The sequence below is a fragment of the Periplaneta americana genome, chromosome 10 (assembly GCF_040183065.1).
Source record: "Periplaneta americana isolate PAMFEO1 chromosome 10, P.americana_PAMFEO1_priV1, whole genome shotgun sequence".
NCBI classification, from domain to species: Eukaryota; Metazoa; Arthropoda; class Insecta; order Blattodea; family Blattidae; genus Periplaneta; species Periplaneta americana.
This window is the reverse complement of record NC_091126.1, coordinates 98,423,519-98,443,658: the sequence shown is the minus strand read 5'-3', so window position 1 is coordinate 98,443,658 and position 20,140 is coordinate 98,423,519. Positions and strand designations below refer to the sequence as shown.

Below are 20,140 nucleotides of genomic sequence, written 5' to 3'. Positions count from 1 at the left end.
GATGAGTAGTGATTTTGCTTCCAGTCATCTGGTGGTAGAGAGAATGGAGAAAGTGTGAGGACCGTTATTCACCTTGCAACTTCTCCAAAAGGACGCTATTTGGAGGGGCTTTCTCATGGTATGGAGCAATATCAGTTTTGGTGCCTGAACAGAACTTATTTTCATCGATGGAGGCATTCTGAATGAGCATTCATACATAGTGGAAGTGTTAGCAGATCATGTAATCCTATTCGCTCCCTTCGCCAGCCAAAATTTCATCCTTATACAAGACAATGTTTACCCCCATATTGCTCACTGCATGATCGACTACGTTCATGACATAGGGATACCAACCCTGGACTGGTCAGCACACAGCCCTATTGAACACATGTGGGATATGCTCGGCTAAAATGTCCGACGTCGCAACTTCGACACTCTGGACGAAATGCAGGAAGCATTATAGGAGAAGTGGAACCTCATCCCTCAGGAAACGTTGCAGGACCTGGTGGTCAGCATGGTGTGACGAATGGAGGACATCATTGTAGTGGTGGTAACACACAATATCAGGGTAAGGTACGCGCACAGTGACAATTTCAGTGGCATAATCGTGTTAATGTAAGCCACTGCCTCAATAACTTCATGAAATGCATTTAAAATTATGTATAAATTACAATACTTTAGAACTTTAAAATAAACAGCAAACAAAAAGCATTTTAACGACGAGATTGAAGAATCATATTTACCTCAAATTTATCTATGCCTTTGCCAGAATGTAGAAAAAATAAAAGCATAAGCTATAAAATTATTATAGCTTTTAAAAAATTAAGCAATCCATTTTCTTCGCTGGCCAGTGTAATATAGCTGGGTGCAACATATTTCCAGAATAGCAAGGAACCTTTCGCACTCACAAATAATCGTTCTGTGAATAAACATTGGTTCAAAGTGATGGTCGTCACAGTAAGGAAGACATTTGCTCATGGATGGTCTATTGTCTATGTACTAAAAAGTCGGAATTTCATTTCTGCTGCCTCCTCTTTTCCTCGTCAAACATTAGTCTGCATTTGAACAGGAAACAGGGTTTAACAATTGGAAAGCTCTTGAAAGATGAGTGTTCATGAAAATGGCATGACACACTGAGGTTCCTTCACAAACTGGAAAGAAATCTAGTTGAAAAATGTGTAACTGACGTAGCGTAGAACTTCAGGCATGGATTGCAAGGGAAAAGGGAATGTGGCATGAAATCTTGATTAGAGCTTCTTTGAGTAAAATTGCTAGTGGCACAAAACCTACTTCTGTGGAGGCTCAGGGAATCACTTCTGATGATTCGTGGCTCTAACATGAATAATTTCCTGGCTTTATTGAACTGTTTTCCATTTTTGATCCAGTCTTTAAAGACCACCTATTTCTCAATGAGGGTGGCCAGGTAGCTCAGTTGGTAGAGCAGCTGGTTACGGACTGGAAGGTCCAGGGTTCGATCCCAGGTGGTTACAGGATTTTTTTCTCGTTGCCAAACTTTCAGAACAGCCCCAAGGTTCACTCAGCCTTCTATAAAATTGGGTACCAGGTCTTTCCCGAGGGTAAAAGGCAGTCAGACCATGGTGCCAACCACACCACCTCATTCTAGTGCCGAGGTCATGGAAAGTATGGGGCTCTACCTCCATGCCTCCCCAAGTGCCTTCATGGCATGTCACAGGGATACATTTACCTTATTTCTCAATGAACAAAACCAGTCATCTGATTCGGATTTCATGGGAGTCACTTGGTGTGACATTATATCAGACCCAAATACAAAAATATCTAGCCTTAGCTAGAACTTCAAAATCACAGAGTGGGTGCAGTGTTGTTTCATCATAGAGGTGGTAACATCTACAGCAGTTACCTTCTGAGATACCAGTCCTGTGGAGGAATCCTTCTAATATAGTAGTTAGAAGATAGTACGAGGGTCACTACAAAAGTTTTTAGCAGAGTTCACAAAAATTTTTTTACTTGAAACTTCTACAGCTTTTCAAAGTATTCACCATGAACACGTGTATACATTTTTCAATCTGCCGGAACCACTTAGAAAATGTCTCAGTCCAGACTTCTTCAGGAACGTCCTTAACAGCCTTCAGATAAGCCACAACTGCTACTTCAAGTACTGGAAACTGGTGTCCACTAAGTCTTTCTTTTGTTTTGGGAAAAGGAAAAAGTCACATGGGGACAGGTCTGGAGAGTAGGGGGATAAGGTAACAATGGGATCTTTTGTTGGGCCAAGAGTCCCGCACAATGGCATCGCTGTCTAAGGCATCCCGGCTAGGACTCGCGTTATGGAATGCGCGCTGGTTCGAGTCCTCATGGGGGAAGAAATTTTCTCATGAAATTTCGGCCAGTGTATAGGACCGATGCCCACCCAGCATTGTGATGCACTTGGGGAGCTACGATAGGTAGCGAAATCCGGTTGCGAATGCCAGCTATAATGGCTGGGGGGATCATCGTGCTAACCACACGATACCTCCATTCTGGTTGGATGATCGTCCACCTCTCCTTCGGCATGTGGGCGTGAGTCAGCAGCCAGCTGGTCGGTCTAGGCCCTTCACGGGCTGTAGCGCCACGGATTATTATTTGTTGGGCCAAGAAATCCAGAGTTCTGGCTGCTGTGTGTGGGAGGGGGGGCATTGTCATGGCTCACATACAGAGACATTTTTATGACATGAGGCGAGAAAACACCGGGTTACTGGCAGTCCACTCCCTGCACGGTCTGCGATGAGCAGGTTGTTAGAGGTATAGCACAGTAGATCTTCAGTCACCATATGGCATTCGCTGTAGTCCCAAGTCACGCTGCAAAAGTCTTGATTCTTCAAGTGTACAAAGTTATGGTATAAAGTTTAGTGATTATGTGTATTTAGGTAATGCCTACCAACAATTCTCATAGCATGAACATGTGTATATGTACAATACGTACACAAAAGACAGAAGGTCGCGTGCGAAAGCAAGACATAAATTTCGAATGATGTTTCCAAACAGACCTGTACCCTCAGCCGAAACAATTAAAAGAATTGCTAAAAGATTTGAAGAAACAGACTATATACGAGAAGAAATCGAGGCTATCAATGCTGTGGAACTTCAGAGAGTTGTTCAATTGTTTATCAGAAGATGTCAGTTGTGTGTGGCAGCAAATGGGGATCAGTTTCACCAACAACTGTGAGCATGGTAAGTCCAAATTATTGAACATTTATTGTTAGTACTGTTATGTATTGTAGAAGTGTTGAAGAAATGGTTATGTGCTCGCAGGAAACCACACTAGCAGTGGGCCACAAGTCACCTGCCATTTTCTCGCCTCACATCATAATAATGTCTCTGTATCATTCTGCAGTTACTGTTTTATGTGTATCAAGAGTCACAGTCGCTAACGGGCCTATTTTAGTGAAAAAAGATACCACTATCATTTTGTCTGAACTCCTGCTCTGCTGCATCATTGTTGGTGGCAGGTCATTTTGAAAGCACCACACTGCCAATTGCTGTTTTGTTTCGGGATTATAATGGTATATCCATGATTCGTCACCAGTGATGATACTGTAGATGTCCCTGTTTGTCCCATTATCAAATTCTTGGAACATGAAATGGTATCATTCAACACACGCTTCTTTCCGCTCTTCCATCAGAGAATGAGGGACACAACGAGCACAAAACTTTAACTTGCAGGTGGTCTTTCAAGATGGTGTTGATATCTGTCAATCCAATTCCTAGGGTCCTGTGAATTTCTGCGTAGGTCATGTGTGGGTCTTCCACTATCGCTTTTCTCACAGCTTCATTGCTATAAAGAGTCACTGCAGTGTGCAGCTGGCCTGGGCGAGGTTCATCTTCAAGGGACCATCGACCGCTTCTGAATTCCATAAACCAATTGCCTATGGTCGCATAAGAGGGTGCAGAGTCACCAAATACAAGTGCCAAAGACTCACAACACTGATCCACATTTAGATCTTTTTTTAAAATCATAATAAATTATGGTACGAAAATCACGCCATGAGAGATCCATCGCACTTATCAGCAGGCACACTACTAATCTTCTTTCTAGCCCACACCTCCAGAGCTTAAAAAAATTCCTCTTTCAAGTGAAAGTTATTTCAATGTTGACAGACAACAGTAACATATTGCAAAATGAAACAATGGTATTTTTTACTATTGCGTTACCACTTTAATATACAAAAATGTATTTACATCCTTGGGATCTAGTCAAATCAAACGTACCATAAAACAAAAAAAAAAAACACAAAAACAAAAACAAAAAAAAAATGAATTTCGACACCAATTTCACAACGAAAGTTCCTGTGAAAGTGATGGCTGGCAGAGAGGTGTGGGAGGCAGGACCACTCGAGTCGAGCGAGATGGATTAGGCAGAAGGGAATGACAGCAGATATATATCATTCATTTTCTTGTGTTTCCTTATTGATCATAGAGAGTTTTTGTAAGATCGAATCAGTGACAGGTTAGATTAGGTTAATTTAGGCTTTTAGTATGCCTTGGAAGGGCTCATTCTTAGACAATTGTGAGTATATTCAAGGTATACCAAATGCCTAAACTAAACTAACTTAACCTGTCAATGATTCGACCTTACGAAAACTCGCTTTTTCCGTACAATCAGTAAGGAAACGCACGTAAATGTGATGTATGTGTTCCCCATCCTTGCCGCCTACCAATTCCACCTCGACAAAGCGATCCAGTATCCCTGCCCGAACATCTTCACACCAGCCCCCACTTTCATAGTAAATTTCCAACCTTATTTCCGTACGAAATAGATGTCTGCACCCAATTTTCTTTTCTTTACGGTACATACGACTCGACTAGAAGCCAAATATGTAAATATATTATTTGTACCTAAACATGGTAACGCAACTGTAAAGAAACGTCGACATCATTGACGATTTGCTGAGTGGGATCATGTAAATTCATTCTACATGCTTAAATGTTCCATATTCACTTAATGCAACGTCATACAACAGCTTACTATTGGTGTATGCTGCTGAACTTATTAACCTGTCCATTACCACCCACGAATATCTGCTGAACTCAAAAGAGTACATGTGTATGTAGTAGATACGACCAATTCTACATCTTCAAAAGAAGACTGGTTTCCTCATAGTTTCAGCTCCTAGACCGCCACTCCAAATTTCTTCCTCGTTTTCTTCTATTAAAACAAATCAAATGCAAAATCAAAATACTGACTCTAAGCTTTGGCTTAATTCCATTTTAGGAGATTCAGTATTCAGATATTTTTTCATAGTAATGAATAAGCAGCATAGGCAACAGTGAGGCTCATTGCTAAACTCTGGAGAACAAAAAAATGGTACCGTATTTATTGTGTAAAATATATCTAAGATTTATATTCACTGTACACATTCTCAAGACGTTTCAAAATTTCTGTGGAACTACAAATTCTTTCGACAGATTACCACTAAGGTACAGCAGTAGCAACTTAGAATTAAGTATTTTGAAATCCTCCAAATAATTAACTACAATGAATATTCAATCTCGCTACATACCACATACGGAACTGACGTGTCATCTATGTTGCATTACTTTATGATGAAATGAAAGTGAAAGATAGTCTAATTTTGCAAGTATACATATCTAGAAAAATAAATGGGCGAATTTACGTAAAGTCGGAAATCTGTGAGAGGTTAGACTTGGTTTGTGCAGGCTTTTACTATGCTTGCATGTAAGCTTTTCTGGCAGATAGGTACATAAATAAATTTGGTAATTTGCTAGGAGACGTCGCTGCATATAGACCACTTTTACACTAAACCTAAAATTTGTTTTTGCAAGATATACTAAAACCCTAAACTAACCTAACCTTTTACTTAATCTGTGACAGGTTACGTTAGATTAGGTTAGTGTTTTAGTATACGTTGTATACACTAAGGTTAGGTTTAGTGTAAAAGTGGTCTATATGCAACGATGTCTCCTAGCAAATTATCATAAATTTACTCTTGACGGAAGAAAGGAGTGTCTTCCAGGATAGTGCAACATAACGGTGATACCACTGGGTTACTGACAAAATAACAATATGTCTCGCATCTTTAACTGTGCCTTCAAAAAAGCAAGAACCTATGATAAAGTTTCCAAGAATGCCGCATCGAACATTATTTTCAAACATGTCCTACGTGTTGATTTAGTGTGAAAATATCCGAGAAAATCATTGGTCAGGTATGCAGGAAACGAAAGTATTTGGGCTTAGTATGGTTATATTTTGAGTTTATTTTCAATGATTTAAGTACTTTTTTAAATCATATGTTGTGCGTAGCAGAATCGAATATTCAAACTGCAAACCAGTTTGTCAGAAGTGGAAGTGGAGGTGAAGGTAGTAGTAGTAGTAGTAGTAACAAAAATATTAACATAACCTAACTTTAACACCGTGATAGGAGGTTAGAGCTGAAATTTTCCCAAAGAGTACAATCACTTCTCATATAACTTACAAATAATTTTCATATCTCCATACTTATATGTGTTTATAAAATTCGACTGACAAGTTACGTACGTATTATAATATTCATTCATAAATAGCCTACAACTCGGGAGTCAAGAAGTTGATTGGAAATAAATTATCATGACATTATAACTTCAAGATTATTAAATGAAATTTACATTTTCACCTACTTTTAACTTTTCCAAACGTTCCCACACCTAATGTCTGTCCCAGAGTATAATGTCCTATCTTCACAATAGGTTGCTGTGAAGACTGCTGCAATTTTTCCGCCATGATTAGCGAATACTAATAATTATTCCTAATGTCAAATTTACATTACCAGAAGACAACAGCTGTAGACAGATAACATACAAAATACATCTAGAATATTACACAATCAAGGAAAATTCGGATCATTCACAAAACCAACGAGATAGACGTAGGAATAGTGCCGAACACGTCAGAATCAGCGCTCTGAGTGGTACTAGTTACAACTATGATTTTAAGATGCCTCTCGTCTCTTGACTGTTCTGCTTATAACTGTAGCAACTGAAGTAACAAAACAAATAAATATATCGTATTTCTGGTTAGTGTTAGTAGTTTGTCATAGTTTTGTACACAGTCTACTATATACAGTCGCGAAGTTTGAGGTGTTTTTTTTTTGCAAATCTCGTGATAAAGCGCTCCAAGCGGTTAGCAACTACAAACAATAGACTGTCCATGGTCGACTTTGGACTGTGTCGTATTTCTATCGAGTGCTAGCTCGTTGCGTTCTTCACATTGATGCTTGTTAAATGTTCATTATTGGTTATAATGAAAATGTTAATGGCTAAAATATAAGAATTGGAATAATAATATGGGACAAGAAGGAGACGTTTGTAGTGCTATAAATTGTAGCAACAGTAAGAGAAAGAGGCCAGAGTTATCCGATTTCCGAAAGATTCAGAAAGGTTCCTGGGTTTCCACAAGAATGCTGTGCAGAAACAAAACTGTTAATTTGAAGTTATTTGTGACTGTTAGAATACAGTATATCCTTAAATTTCACAATGAAATGTTTCAGTCTAACCGAAAGGACATTAGATACCGGTTAAAGTTCTGTCACTTAGGCTTCTAAATTTCCAGAGAAATAAAGGTTAGGTCTACTTTTTTTTTTTTCAGAGGATATATTTTTAATTGTAGCTATTAATTTTGTTATAATTTTTATGTGTTATTTTACTAAAGACGTAGAAAAATTAAGTTTGCTTTAATGAAATTTATTGATCACGTTTTATTTTCAATTCTGGTGGGATTATTATTGCTTAGGCCTACTTTTTTCTTCAAAGGATATGTTTTTAATTATAGCTGTTAATTTTGTTGTTATTTTTATATGTTGCTTTACTAGAGACGTAGAAAAAGTCTATTACAATAAAATTTATTGATCACGTTTTATTTCCAATTCTGGTGTGATTATTATTGCTTAACCTCATCCCACTTTAACTACGTAAGCATACACTACAAGTACCGGTACACGTAAGTTACTCCATTAATTCATATTTCCATTATTATTGTTGTAAAGAGAAATGCAAATTAATATTTATTGGTGTCATAGTTAATTATCGCTATCGCTATAATCTTGAATGAGTGAAGCTATTATAGTAAATTTCAGTTCGTTTTGCGCAAACAAAAATTATATTAACTTATTTCTTGCAGGTATCTTCGAGTTTATGGTGGAATTTAATATGCATTCATTAAAATAATAAATTAACTTTATGCATTTAATATTTCAATAATGGAAGGAAGGTGTTAATTTTTTCCAAAAGAACACGACAACGAAAGTGTAACATATTTTGTCGGCTGCTAGGAGAGAGATCTGCGATGATGAGGCGATAGTAGCGATCCTAGTGGTGGGCAACTACCTATGTTTGCATTTTTACTACATATTGAGCTTCGCGACTGTATATAGTAGACTGTGGTTTTGTATTACTACACATATAATACCTAAACAGTTCTTACTGATCGAAAACTTCTGTAGTAGCCTATATTTGTCTATACAGATACCCATTGGGAAATTATTTGTTAACGCAGCAGTGGGTTTCCAAATCAAGAGAAATATATGCTCTCCCATAACATATAATATCACAGTCAACGTCCCTATTTACACTTGCTATTTGTCGCGCAACATCAAGCGCTTTCTGTCGACTATATGTAGCATCACCATTTACACTTGGCAGATTTCTCGTCCACAAGCACGGCCACAAGTCGACGCAAGTTGTCGAGCAACGTCCTATATCAAGCGCTTTCTGTCGGCTAAATGTAGTATCACCTTTCACTCTTGGTAGATATCTCGCAGCCTTCGCCATAAAAATAGAAAATTCTCCACCAACTAAAAAAGATTTCTGGAAATTAACAAAAAGAATATTAGGTAAAACAAATACCTCACATAACACACCTATACAAAATACCAACCACCAAATGATATATAATCCTCGAAAACAAGCTGAAATTCTTGCAGATTCGTTCCAACACCGTTTTGAACCACATGAAGAGCCATCCCAACCTAAATTCACAGAGGAAGTCACGCAAATTGTGAAGAGCATACTACAACAGCCTCCAAGACATAATATACCAGTCACCAACCCACGAGAAGTACATAACATAATCCGCAAAATCCCACTTCAGAATACAGCTGGTCCAGACAACATTCCTCCACAAGCATTGAAGAAATTACCCCGACGCTCCATAATACACCTAACGAAGATCAACAATGCCTGTTTCAAATTCATTTACTTTCCACAAGCATGGAAAGAAGCCGTAATTATTGCAATCCACAAGCCAGGAAAGGACCCCACACTTCCTACAAGCTACAGACCTATCAGTTTACTTGACTTCCTAGGAAAGATACTGGGAAAACTTCTGCTATCACGACTACGTCCAATCTTAACTGCTCCAGATGTTATTCAAAATGAACAATTTGGATTCAAATCTGAACATAGCACTCGGGAACCATTGGTCAGGCTAACGCACTTCATACAGACAGGATTATTATCTCAACAACATACCTTTGTTACATTTTTAGATATAGAGAAGGCATTTGATACTATCTGGCATGATGGACTCCTGTATAAGTTACAAAAACTCTCAACCCCTGATGCATACATTCACCTAATAGCAAACTTTCTGGAAGGAAGAACATTTCAAGTCCGTTATCACAAACAAACTTCCACTTCCAAACCAATTCATGCAGGAGTACCTCAAGGTTCCATATTAAGTCCAATTTTATATTCAGCTTACGTTCAAGATATCCCTTCGCACTCAAAATGCCAACATGCCCTCTATGCAGATGATACAATCATATATACGAAGCACTTCAATATACAGTATGCCCGCAAACATATGCAAGAAGCTCTAGATAAAATAACGCAATGGTCAACGAGATGGAGGCTTAAAATAAATAACACCAAATCAGAGGTAGTCATATTCACAAGACGTTTCCCCCGTATAAATGAGCCACTTAATATTCAAAATCAAGCCAACCCCTTTAGTTCATCAGGAAAATATCTTGGAGTCCTCCTTGACAAGAGACTAACGTTCAGACACCATATTCATTCCGTGAGAAATAGAGCTTTTCAACGATTCATGTTCCTATATCCCATCTTCAAGAGCTCAATACCAACAAAAACCAAATTGCAACTGTACATATCCGTCATCAGATCATTCATGATGTATGCATGTGAAGCATGGTCTCACGCCCACCCCTGCCATCTTCGAAGACTCGACGGTATCCAACGTGCAGTATGCAGAACTATCACTGGAGCAGATTACCACATCCGGAATACCCAATTGTACAGAGATCTCAACATCAGTTTATTTAGTGACTACGTTCGAACGTTACGGAAAAATTACCTGGAAAAGCTACATTCTCACATCAACCCTCTCATGCACGAATTAACTCAGTGATCACCCTCCACTTGCTACACTCAGCTCATCTATCTCACTGATGAAGATAAAAGGAAGATGAAAAGGTCAATGTAACATTATCATATTTCTCCATACGACTGCGAAAGGCAAGAATCCATAAGAGACCTGGAACTTATTGTAACAGGCATATAAAGTGCCACCAATTAAAAAAAAGAATTTCTCGCAAGAGGACTTATAATATTAACAGTCTATAGTCCTCTTGATTTCTCGTCTGCTACTCGAAGTTGTTGAGCTCGAGCAACGTGTGATTGATGTGGTGAGCCTTTTAAATGAACAGAATGGATTTGAATAATAGAAAAACAGCTGTTTTAGCTTCCGAAACTTCAAGTGTTTTGTTAGTTTTCACTAATGAGAAAAAAAACAGACTGGAAAAGGAAATGGATATCCAGAAGGCAGGAGAAAGGGTTATTCCATGTTCTCAGTAAAGAGTTCAAACTGGAACAAAATTGTCCAATAGATATTTATTGTATTAAAATTAATTGTAAGTTTATTTTTTTTTCTTGCATGATGTTCTTTATTTTTGTTTTGATGTTGGAGACAATAGTATTGGGACGAACAGACTCCAAATTTTTACAAATAAATAGCAGTGTATTTTCCCTCCGAACCCTATTGTGATAGTCCTTACTTCTGATGTCATACAAGCATGGACATTGCTCGTAAAGCTCGATTAATTTCATTACTTGGTTTTTGTTCCACTCTGACATGATGCTACAAAGCGCGCGAAAACAGAGACACAGCTGATTAAAAGTTGTCTGCTACTGCTTTTTCCATGTTCGGGTCCTGTCGCGTGAATTCGGCTGGCCCACCTACGAAAATGTCGCACAGAAATAGAAACAGCATCTACCCAGCAGATATCGAAAGGGAAGGATCGAAATCCGTACCGCGCATGCACCCGCGCTACAAGTCGAACGATATTAAGCTAGTGTAAATACAGTCACGAAGCTTGGGGTGATTTTTGCCAACGAGTTGCATTTCTCGCGATAGTTGCTAGCCGCTTGGAGCGCTGTGAATACTAGGAATAATAGACTGTGTCACTGCCATCGTGATCTAATACAGGCCGTACATATGAATTGCGTAACCCGATCACGAAGGGCGGCATTTCAACCATATAAATTAATTGGAATGCATAAAGAGTAACATATATTTCTCTAAAATGTAGATTAATTGTATTAATAAAATTTAAAACAATGGTTAGGGGACACTTCAGACATAATTCCTTGCGAGTTAATGTATAATATTATTTTTGGTGTGAAAATTACGTTGTTCGTGTGTGTGATACCTGCCATTATTTCGATTACATATTGCGAAATTTTTGTACATTCATTTATGCACGATTCAATAATTTTCAGTTGCACCGCACGAATATTTAGATATGTTGAAATTATAGGTTATGTTTACTGTACCAGTTGCCCCTTTCTGTCTAATTTTAGTGGTCTCCAATGCCTTGCCACTACATATGTATGTTATAGGTTATGTTTACTATATTTACCTTATATTCCTACATTCGCAGTTCTACATTATAATTAAACATAATGTCATCTATGACACCCGTCACATTCTATTTGTCTGTATTTTAATACTACAGTTGAGTACTCTATTTATCTACTACCTAAGAGACGAAGTAACACAATCGTACGTACACTAATTTCATAGGAGTGGTATAATACAATAATTTGAATAATAATAATAATAATAATAATAATAATAATAATAATAATAATAATAATAATAATAATAATATGGGACAAGGAGACGTTTGTAGTACTACAAATTGTAAGAAAAATAGATTACAGCTATCCTTCTTCCAAAAGATCCAGGAAGTTAAATTTATAGATTATAATATATATATATATATATATATAATGAAAATAATATATAAACCTTATGTATTTCATATTTCAATAGTGGAAGGAAGGTCCTAATTTTTCAAAAGAACACGAGATCGAAAGTACAATACATTTTATCGTCTGCTAGGGAAAGAGTCTGTGATGAGGCGATAGTAGCGATCCTGGTGGTGAACAACTATCTATGGATGCATATTTCAACGTTTACGTTTGCATATTTAGTAAGTATTAAGCTTCGTGACTGTATATAGTAGACTGTGATAATATAGTGTATTCTGTAAACAAGAAAAGACGTTTGCTAGCCAAAGGGAAAATTAAACATCTTCCGCATTAAATCAACGCTTCGTCCAGTTTTAGCCGGAGTACCACAAGGATCTATACTGTCACCACTTCTCTTCAATATCTTCACATATGACATTCCATGTATACAACCGTCACACATAGCTATGTATGCTGACGATACAGTTCTCTTTTATTCTCATAGTGACCTAAATACTGCAATCAGCACTCTTCAGACATCCTTACAGGAGCTGTCTAAATGGTTCTCTGACTGGAGATTACTACTCAACATTACCAAGACAGAAGCTAAAATCTTCTCTTTAAGGCCTATTCATAATCCACCTCCTTTGGTTCTTCTAAATGAACAAGTTACATGGCTCTCTAGTCCTAGTCAAGAAGCTGTCAAATATTTGGGAATATTATTAGACACGAAACTCACATGGAATGCCCGTATAACTCGCATTGTTACACTAACCTCTTCTAGAATTCGAAAATTATACCTTTGGTTAATAGACGTTCACAAATTGGATTGGACTGTTCAATGCTACTCTACACCTCGCTTGTACGACCTCTTTTAACTTATGCAGCGCCAGTGTGGGGGAAAGAAAATAAGACACACATCCATCGCCTACAAGTTCACCAGAACAAGTTGCTGCGTACTGCAACAAATGCCCCCTGGTATGTAAGAAATCAACAACTGCATCAAGAATTGGGAATTCTTCAACTAGAACAGTACATCCATACAATGTCAAAATCTTTCTTCAACAAACTTCCTGGTGTTCCTGGAGCTGTGACATATAACATTGGACCAAGATCTTGTCAGCCATCTCGACTTAAAAGGAAACTCCCTCAAGACATCCTTGTTAGTGATACTGACGACTCTTCATAATTTAACAAAAAAATCATCATATTTTTGTTCACATAATTCACAAAAATGTTCAATTAATTAGTTTAAATTAATTAGAGGAGCCTTTAGAGCCAACATCAGCATGATATTCTGCATGTGATATTCCATAATTTAACAGTGGTCTGTATAGCAAGTTTGCTGGTCGACCAATATTAAACATAAAAAAAAAATCTTCCATTTTCCATGTCATTTACAGAGAAAGGAGACTTCTCGCAAAGATTTCATACTAGCAAGAAGGACATCTTGCGGCATTTCGCACGATATAATAGGGAGACAACTTGCATGTGGCGCTCACAGCGGCTTGACCTTGCAAATCAGGCGGGATTTCAAACTCTTCATTGAATATACGAGACAGGTTGAGAAAAAAATTATTTACATTTTTTATATTTTCAGTTAACTGTGCAGTGATGAAGCGCTTGCCACATTACTCAAAAACTATCCAACATTCTGGGATGAATTTTTTTATGTGTATTTATGCATATCATATCTACAATATGATGCAAGGTCACTTCTCTACCTTTGACAGATTGTCTGATAAAAAATAAATTCATTTAAAAATGGTCATATATCAGTATTTTCTTCTATCACCAAAAAAAATATTTATTAAGGAATGTAGTTTAAAGAGTATTACCTGTATATTGTGAATATGAGTTTCAACAATAAAATAAAAGAGAGAGAACGTGAAAAATTAAGAAGATTATGAGTTATGAGGGAAAGGCTTCATCACTGCACAGCGAACTACCACTATTATGAATTTTGAAAATAAAAAAAATCTTTTAAATCGTAAAAATATTTATTTCATATAGGAGAAGGACAGTGTTTTATACATACCAATTTTCATTTTTGTACAAAATAAACTAATGAAGGAAAAACATGTTGAATATTTCCAAAACTTTTACTTTTGTAAATTGTACCTAACCCCTTAAGCTCTCCTTCTAGGAATAGCTCAAGTATGTTAGGTGGCTATTTAACGACGCTGTATCAACTACGAGGTTATTTAGCGTCAATGAGATTGGTGATAGCGAGATGATATTTGGCGAGATGAGGCCGAGGATTCCCAATAGATTAACTGGCATTCACCTTACGGTTGGGGAAACCTCGGAAGAAACTCAACCAGGTAATCAGCCCAAGCGCCCAAGCGCAACTTTAGACCGGTAGGCAAGCGCCTTAACCGACTGAGCCACGCCGATGGCTAGCTCAAGTATTTTAAATTTAGTGCACATATGTTCTTTATTTTATATTAAGTTACTAGTACGTAATTCAAATTTTTGACGAAACACTAGGTTTTTCCACTTCAGTTTAACTCACAGTCTAATACATACAGTCACGAAACTTCAACACTTTTTCTGCCAACATTCGCGACACTAGCGCCCAAGCGGCAGGTAAGGCACTGGTCATAGTCTCGTTCAGCCAGCATATGCTTTAAAGGGATGAGAGATATTATAATAACGTTTTAATCATGCATCGGAATAAAGGCAATGTGTGCAATGACGAAAATTGCAGTAACAACAAGTTTAAATCTCCGAATTTGTCGTTCTTCAGATTCCCTGAAGACCAAGAGAAAATCATTAATCAGTCGTAACCAATAATCCACGTTGAAGGTAGCCTACGTATTGTATTCTATAAAACATTTATTAGTTATGTTACCTATTTGTATGTCAGGAAGGAGAGTTTAAATAAAACCAAAGTAAATACCTGTTACAGTATATTATTTTTTTGCAGAAATCATATGTGTAAATGTGTAACCATTCCGATTTTGGATAATGTATCTTAAGTTTTTAATGCAAGTAATTCCATAATTTTTGTATTCGTCTTTTTTTTTCTTTATATTTTTCAAAAGTTGAACGTTATATTGCATTCAAGTAGGGATCATGATGTTAATTTTTCAAGAATTCATGGATTATTGTAATCCTTTTGCAAAATATTCACTTCTTGAATAAATCCAGACTGTGTCGATAAATTTCTGATGTGTTGGTGTAGATTCATGTGGCAGACGTATTAAGTTCTCAATAGCCTTTTTAAATTTAATATAAAAAGCAATCTTTTCTGTAACAATTTGCATGACTGTTATTGGTGTTGATTTTATATTCCCAGTGATTATTTGAGCCGTTCAGAGCAGAAGTGGTGTAAGTCAAAATTAGGTAATGAGGTTTAAAGTAAATATTCTGTAAAATACAGCGCAAAGTAGCAATTAATATATCCTTCGTGCTATTCACTGACTACTAATAGTTTAAATAAATTCAATATTAACTGCTACTTTGCGCTGTATTATAAAGAACGTTTACTTTAACCCTCATTACTCATTTTGACTTACACCACTTCTGCTCTGAAAATAAAATTAGGCCTAGATTTTCTGAGTTAATTGAAGTCACAATTTTTTCAACAAAATTGTGTGTTCATTTATTTGTTCTCACCTACGTCATATTAACAATAAGGACATGTAAATTACGTATTATATAAGTAGGATAAGTTAAAATTAAGCTTATGTGTGAAAACTGGAAATGTAATGTAAAATGCGGTAAACTTGCCATAAACATTTAAACCATAATATCAGCACAATTTGCCACTCAAAATAATAAAGGAAATACCGGTTCTTAAGAAATGAAAAATAATGAACTTCATAAATCAATGTCTGTCATATTAAGGTTTAAATCTTCCCCTTTTTATTTTCAAGTTTACCTCAGCGGCCGAGTTTGCCCCAATTTGCGGTATGGAAAATAGTTACTTTCTCAGGAAATAGGGAGAGGAATTCACCACGCAATGTACCCTACGAGATATGCCCTTCAATTTTGTAGCTATTAATTTTGACTCTTCTCACAGGAAATATAGAGTTCCAATGATTCATAAATATATTTAGGAATGAATTTAATTAACCATCCACGTACGAACAATTATATTATTTCAAACCATGATACGTGAACAGGACCATGATTCAGTTGTAAGGAGCAGAAAGAATTACGTTTATTCCCAGCTTCTGAAACTTGTAGATTAACTGCGTGTGAAATTCTTGTAGGATTCTAAAGTAAAATTAATAAGAATCATATACACTTATACTGTATAGCATAAAAATATAAAACAAATAACGCAAAACCCGTTTTCTGATATGTTATCATGTGTCGTGTGCACACTTTTAACTTGCCTGCCGCTAGAGGGCTACTGTCGCGCCAGCTGTCAAATGTTGGCATATTTTATACGTATGAGTTGCGTGACTGTAAATATTAGACTGGTTTAACTGATGTATGTAACAGAAATTTAGACTGCTTCCTGACTCCAACCTTACTTATCATCACGCCCATTTTCTTTTGGGCGCTTATGAGAATGGCGGTCGCTCATTCTATTTTCTTCAAACTTGGCGGCCAAATGGCCACTCTAAGGCCCGTAACACACTTGCAAAGTTTTCGCCAGCGAGAAATGTGTTGCGAGAAAATTAAAAAATTGATAACATGGATTCAAATGGCGGTCCACACCAAGTCCCCATACTGCCGGCTGCGCAGAAGATACGACTGGACCCAAATTGAAGCGATCGCTCGCCGCCATCTTGGGGCCGTGACGATAGCGGACGGAAAGCAATGCTGATAGAACGCAATCGTAAAACAAACTAAGATTTATTACTATACAACATAAAAACAACCAAACATGAGCCTAAGAGTAACAAGGATAAAGACAAATATAAATAGTAAAACGTAATTACCTGCATTCTTGTGGTATAACATCAAATAATCAAAGATATTAATCCTGCAACTGTCAGTCAATAATCGTCGTCGACTTTGTGACTTGGGGGTATTTATATTTACATAATTCATCATATCCGTAGGATGGGCTTCCTGAAATATATTTCAATAACCGAGTGAGAACATTAACTTAATCTTGCACATTGTGTGCATCTTGCAGTCGTGAAAAATAGTGGACGAAAAGTGATGTTGATAGAACGGAACCGCAAAAGACACTAAGATTTATTACTATACCATAAAAAAACAACCAAATATAAGCTAAAAGGGTAACAAGGATAAAAACAAATATAAACAGTGGAACGTAATCACCTACATACCTATAGTAGTCTACAACAGCAAATAATTGGAGAAACTGGAACTGTCAGTCAGTAATCGTCATCTTTGTGAACAACAAATATTAAGGTGTTATGCTAAAACTGTCAATTAAAAATGCTTGTCTTCGTGATTGGGCCTATTCATATTTACACAATTCATCAAATCTGTACCGATGGAGTTTATGAAATATTTAATTAATCGAGTTAGGACATTAACTCAATCTTGCACACTGTGTGCATTTTGCTTAGGCCTAATAATAAATATTTCAATAAACAAGGAAATGCATCAACTGTTATTATTAAATCGAATATATGCAAGAGTGTCAAAATATTGTAACTAGGCCATATCTAGATAGTACGAAAATACTTAACCAGATTTATTTTGCACTCACTTATTGATTCATAAATAAAATTGATTTAGAGAGATGCTGTCTAACTATCTTTTTGTGCAAAGCAATACTGGTGGTGAATTGATGGTATAAATGTATTGCGTTTAACTGCAGATAACCATTTACAAAGAAGCTCAGGCTTTTGCAATGGAAACCTAAAAAGAAAGCTTGCACTTACTCCTATAAAACATTCTCTTCTATTAACACAATAAATATGTACTAATGTTCTCAGTCATTTTACAATATCCTAATACAATATGTAACTAACTTACTTGTGAAAAGAAATTTCCCAATCCTTCTTACGTCGATTCGTACAGTTGTATGCGGCACAACTATGCACCATGATTCCACCTACGGAATTTATATAGGAGTACGATGAAAATAAATGATAAAAGATCACTATTTGTACAGTTGTATGCAGCACAAGAGCACACGATGGTTTCACTTATAACAAAGAAATATGATTAAAATACCATTTGATTAGGCCTCATATGTAGCACAATAGTAGGCCTGTGATTTCACGTATATCACAGAACGATTCATTTAAACTATATAAAGACTATATACACACACACTATTGATTAAATTAATACGCACTTACTACTAACACATTCAATAATATTGAATAACCTTCTATGTTATTTCAAATTAAGCGGAATTATGATGTAAACATATTGTAATCACATGGCTCTCTGCCCCAAGATGGAGATGCGCGAAAGTGTTCAATTTTTGGTCGAGGAACAGCGCTCGTAGTGAGTGTAGGTTAAACTATAAAACGTCTTTGTCATCTGAATAGTAAGATTCAACTTAGCGTTCGTACGTAATTTGTAAAATACGACAATATACTTACAGGTTATATATTTAAGTACTACAATATACGTAAATACATAACCTATAATATATCCCCCAACGAGTCATTACTATAATCAGAAAAAAAGCTTTCTGCATGAAGGCAGTGCATAGATGATCATACCGAGGTGTGATCTGTGATAGCGAGAACTACAGTGACTGTATGAATACAGTGTGACCATTCGAGTTGGACACACCCACCCGCCGCCATTAAGATTCCAAACACACTGAAGGCTCTTAGGGAGCTAATAAGAAAATCGTAACCTAATACTCATGTATTCACAATTATTGACACGGAGTGTCTTTAAATAAGATCTGAGATATATAAAAACAAAAGTACTACCTGTCTTACCTGCTTCCTGTATGTTGTCGTGGAATAATATAGGTCTAAACAGCAAAGTAAGGTTAGGTTAACTGCTATGGGATATCAGATGTTTTATGATGTTTATTGCATCCAAACTACATCTTGTTGGAGCTAAGCTAAGATAATTGTTGTACAATAATACCATATAATCACAGTAAAAACAAATGCTACATATATACATAACATTTTAAAGTCATAAATCACTATTATGTACAAATGAATAACCAGGTCAGCAGAATGGCTAGGTAGGCCTAAAAAACAAACTCAGAAATTTGCAGAAACTAAACAATAATATTCTAAATGCTGTGTATCTGCATAGCAACAGACTTATTACCACTACTCTCTGTGCTACTTAAGCATTTAATTTTTCTTTTATCGTAATATAATACCAGTACGTTCTTTAATGTTATCACGTGAGACTCTCACAGTGAGAGGGCATAACATTGAAAAAAGTGCTATGATCGCATTGTGACATTATTATTGAAAAACTGTCCTTTTTCCGTTTGCAAACAGTTGATTAAATTTGAACTGATTGTTGCCAATGTTATTTACATGTTTTTCATTGTGCGTTTAAGTTTATGTACTGTTTTAAAGAGTTATGAATAAAATAAATAAAAAAATTAACAGTAATAACTAAAAAACCGCCCCCTCAAATCTGCCGCCCTAGGCAGTTACTTAGTCTGCCTAGGCCTAAATACACCCCTGACCTAACCTATCACATATTTGTAGGTGCAAAGCATACCAAAAGTCACGAGTAATTGGATGACATGTCCTTCACAATAGCCCATATTTTTTAAAGTCATAAATCACTAGGGTCTGTTAAACACAAATGAACAACTAGGTCAGCAGAATGGTTATGTAGGTCAAAACAACTATGATATAAATGTGCAGGAATCGAAAGATAATAACCCAAATGCTGTGCATAGCAACAACTTACTACTCTCTTTTCTGCTTAGGCCTACGCATACCTGCTATTTTAAGCCTAAGACTGAAAATCTAGGGCCAATTTATTGTCATATTATTATGACAGGGAAAATCTGAAAAAGTACAAGTCTCCAGGTATCGATCAAATTCCAGCAGAATTA

At 36.5% G+C, this 20,140-nt stretch overlaps 2 protein-coding genes across 3 annotated transcripts in view; both read right to left on the bottom strand.

The window, feature by feature from the left end:
• The window catches only part of AMPKalpha (AMP-activated protein kinase alpha subunit), a 113,791-nt gene extending 106,995 nt beyond the window's left edge, over window positions 1–6,796 (bottom strand). Inside the window, exon 1 of one of the 2 annotated variants that reach the window (XM_069837991.1) lies at window positions 6,613–6,796. In XM_069837991.1, the coding sequence (XP_069694092.1) occupies window positions 6,613–6,715 (103 nt within the window). In that variant the 5' untranslated portion in view covers window positions 6,716–6,796. The remainder of the gene's footprint in view (window positions 1–6,612) is intronic. The other variant, XM_069837992.1, reaches the window with a different exon arrangement.
• LOC138707927 (uncharacterized) overlaps window positions 1–17,235 on the bottom strand; it is a 272,613-nt gene extending 255,378 nt beyond the window's left edge. Inside the window, exon 1 of the transcript XR_011334448.1 lies at window positions 17,100–17,235. The gene's annotated coding sequence lies outside the window, so the exon portion shown is untranslated. The remainder of the gene's footprint in view (window positions 1–17,099) is intronic.
• Window positions 17,236–20,140: the final 2,905 nt, after the last annotated feature.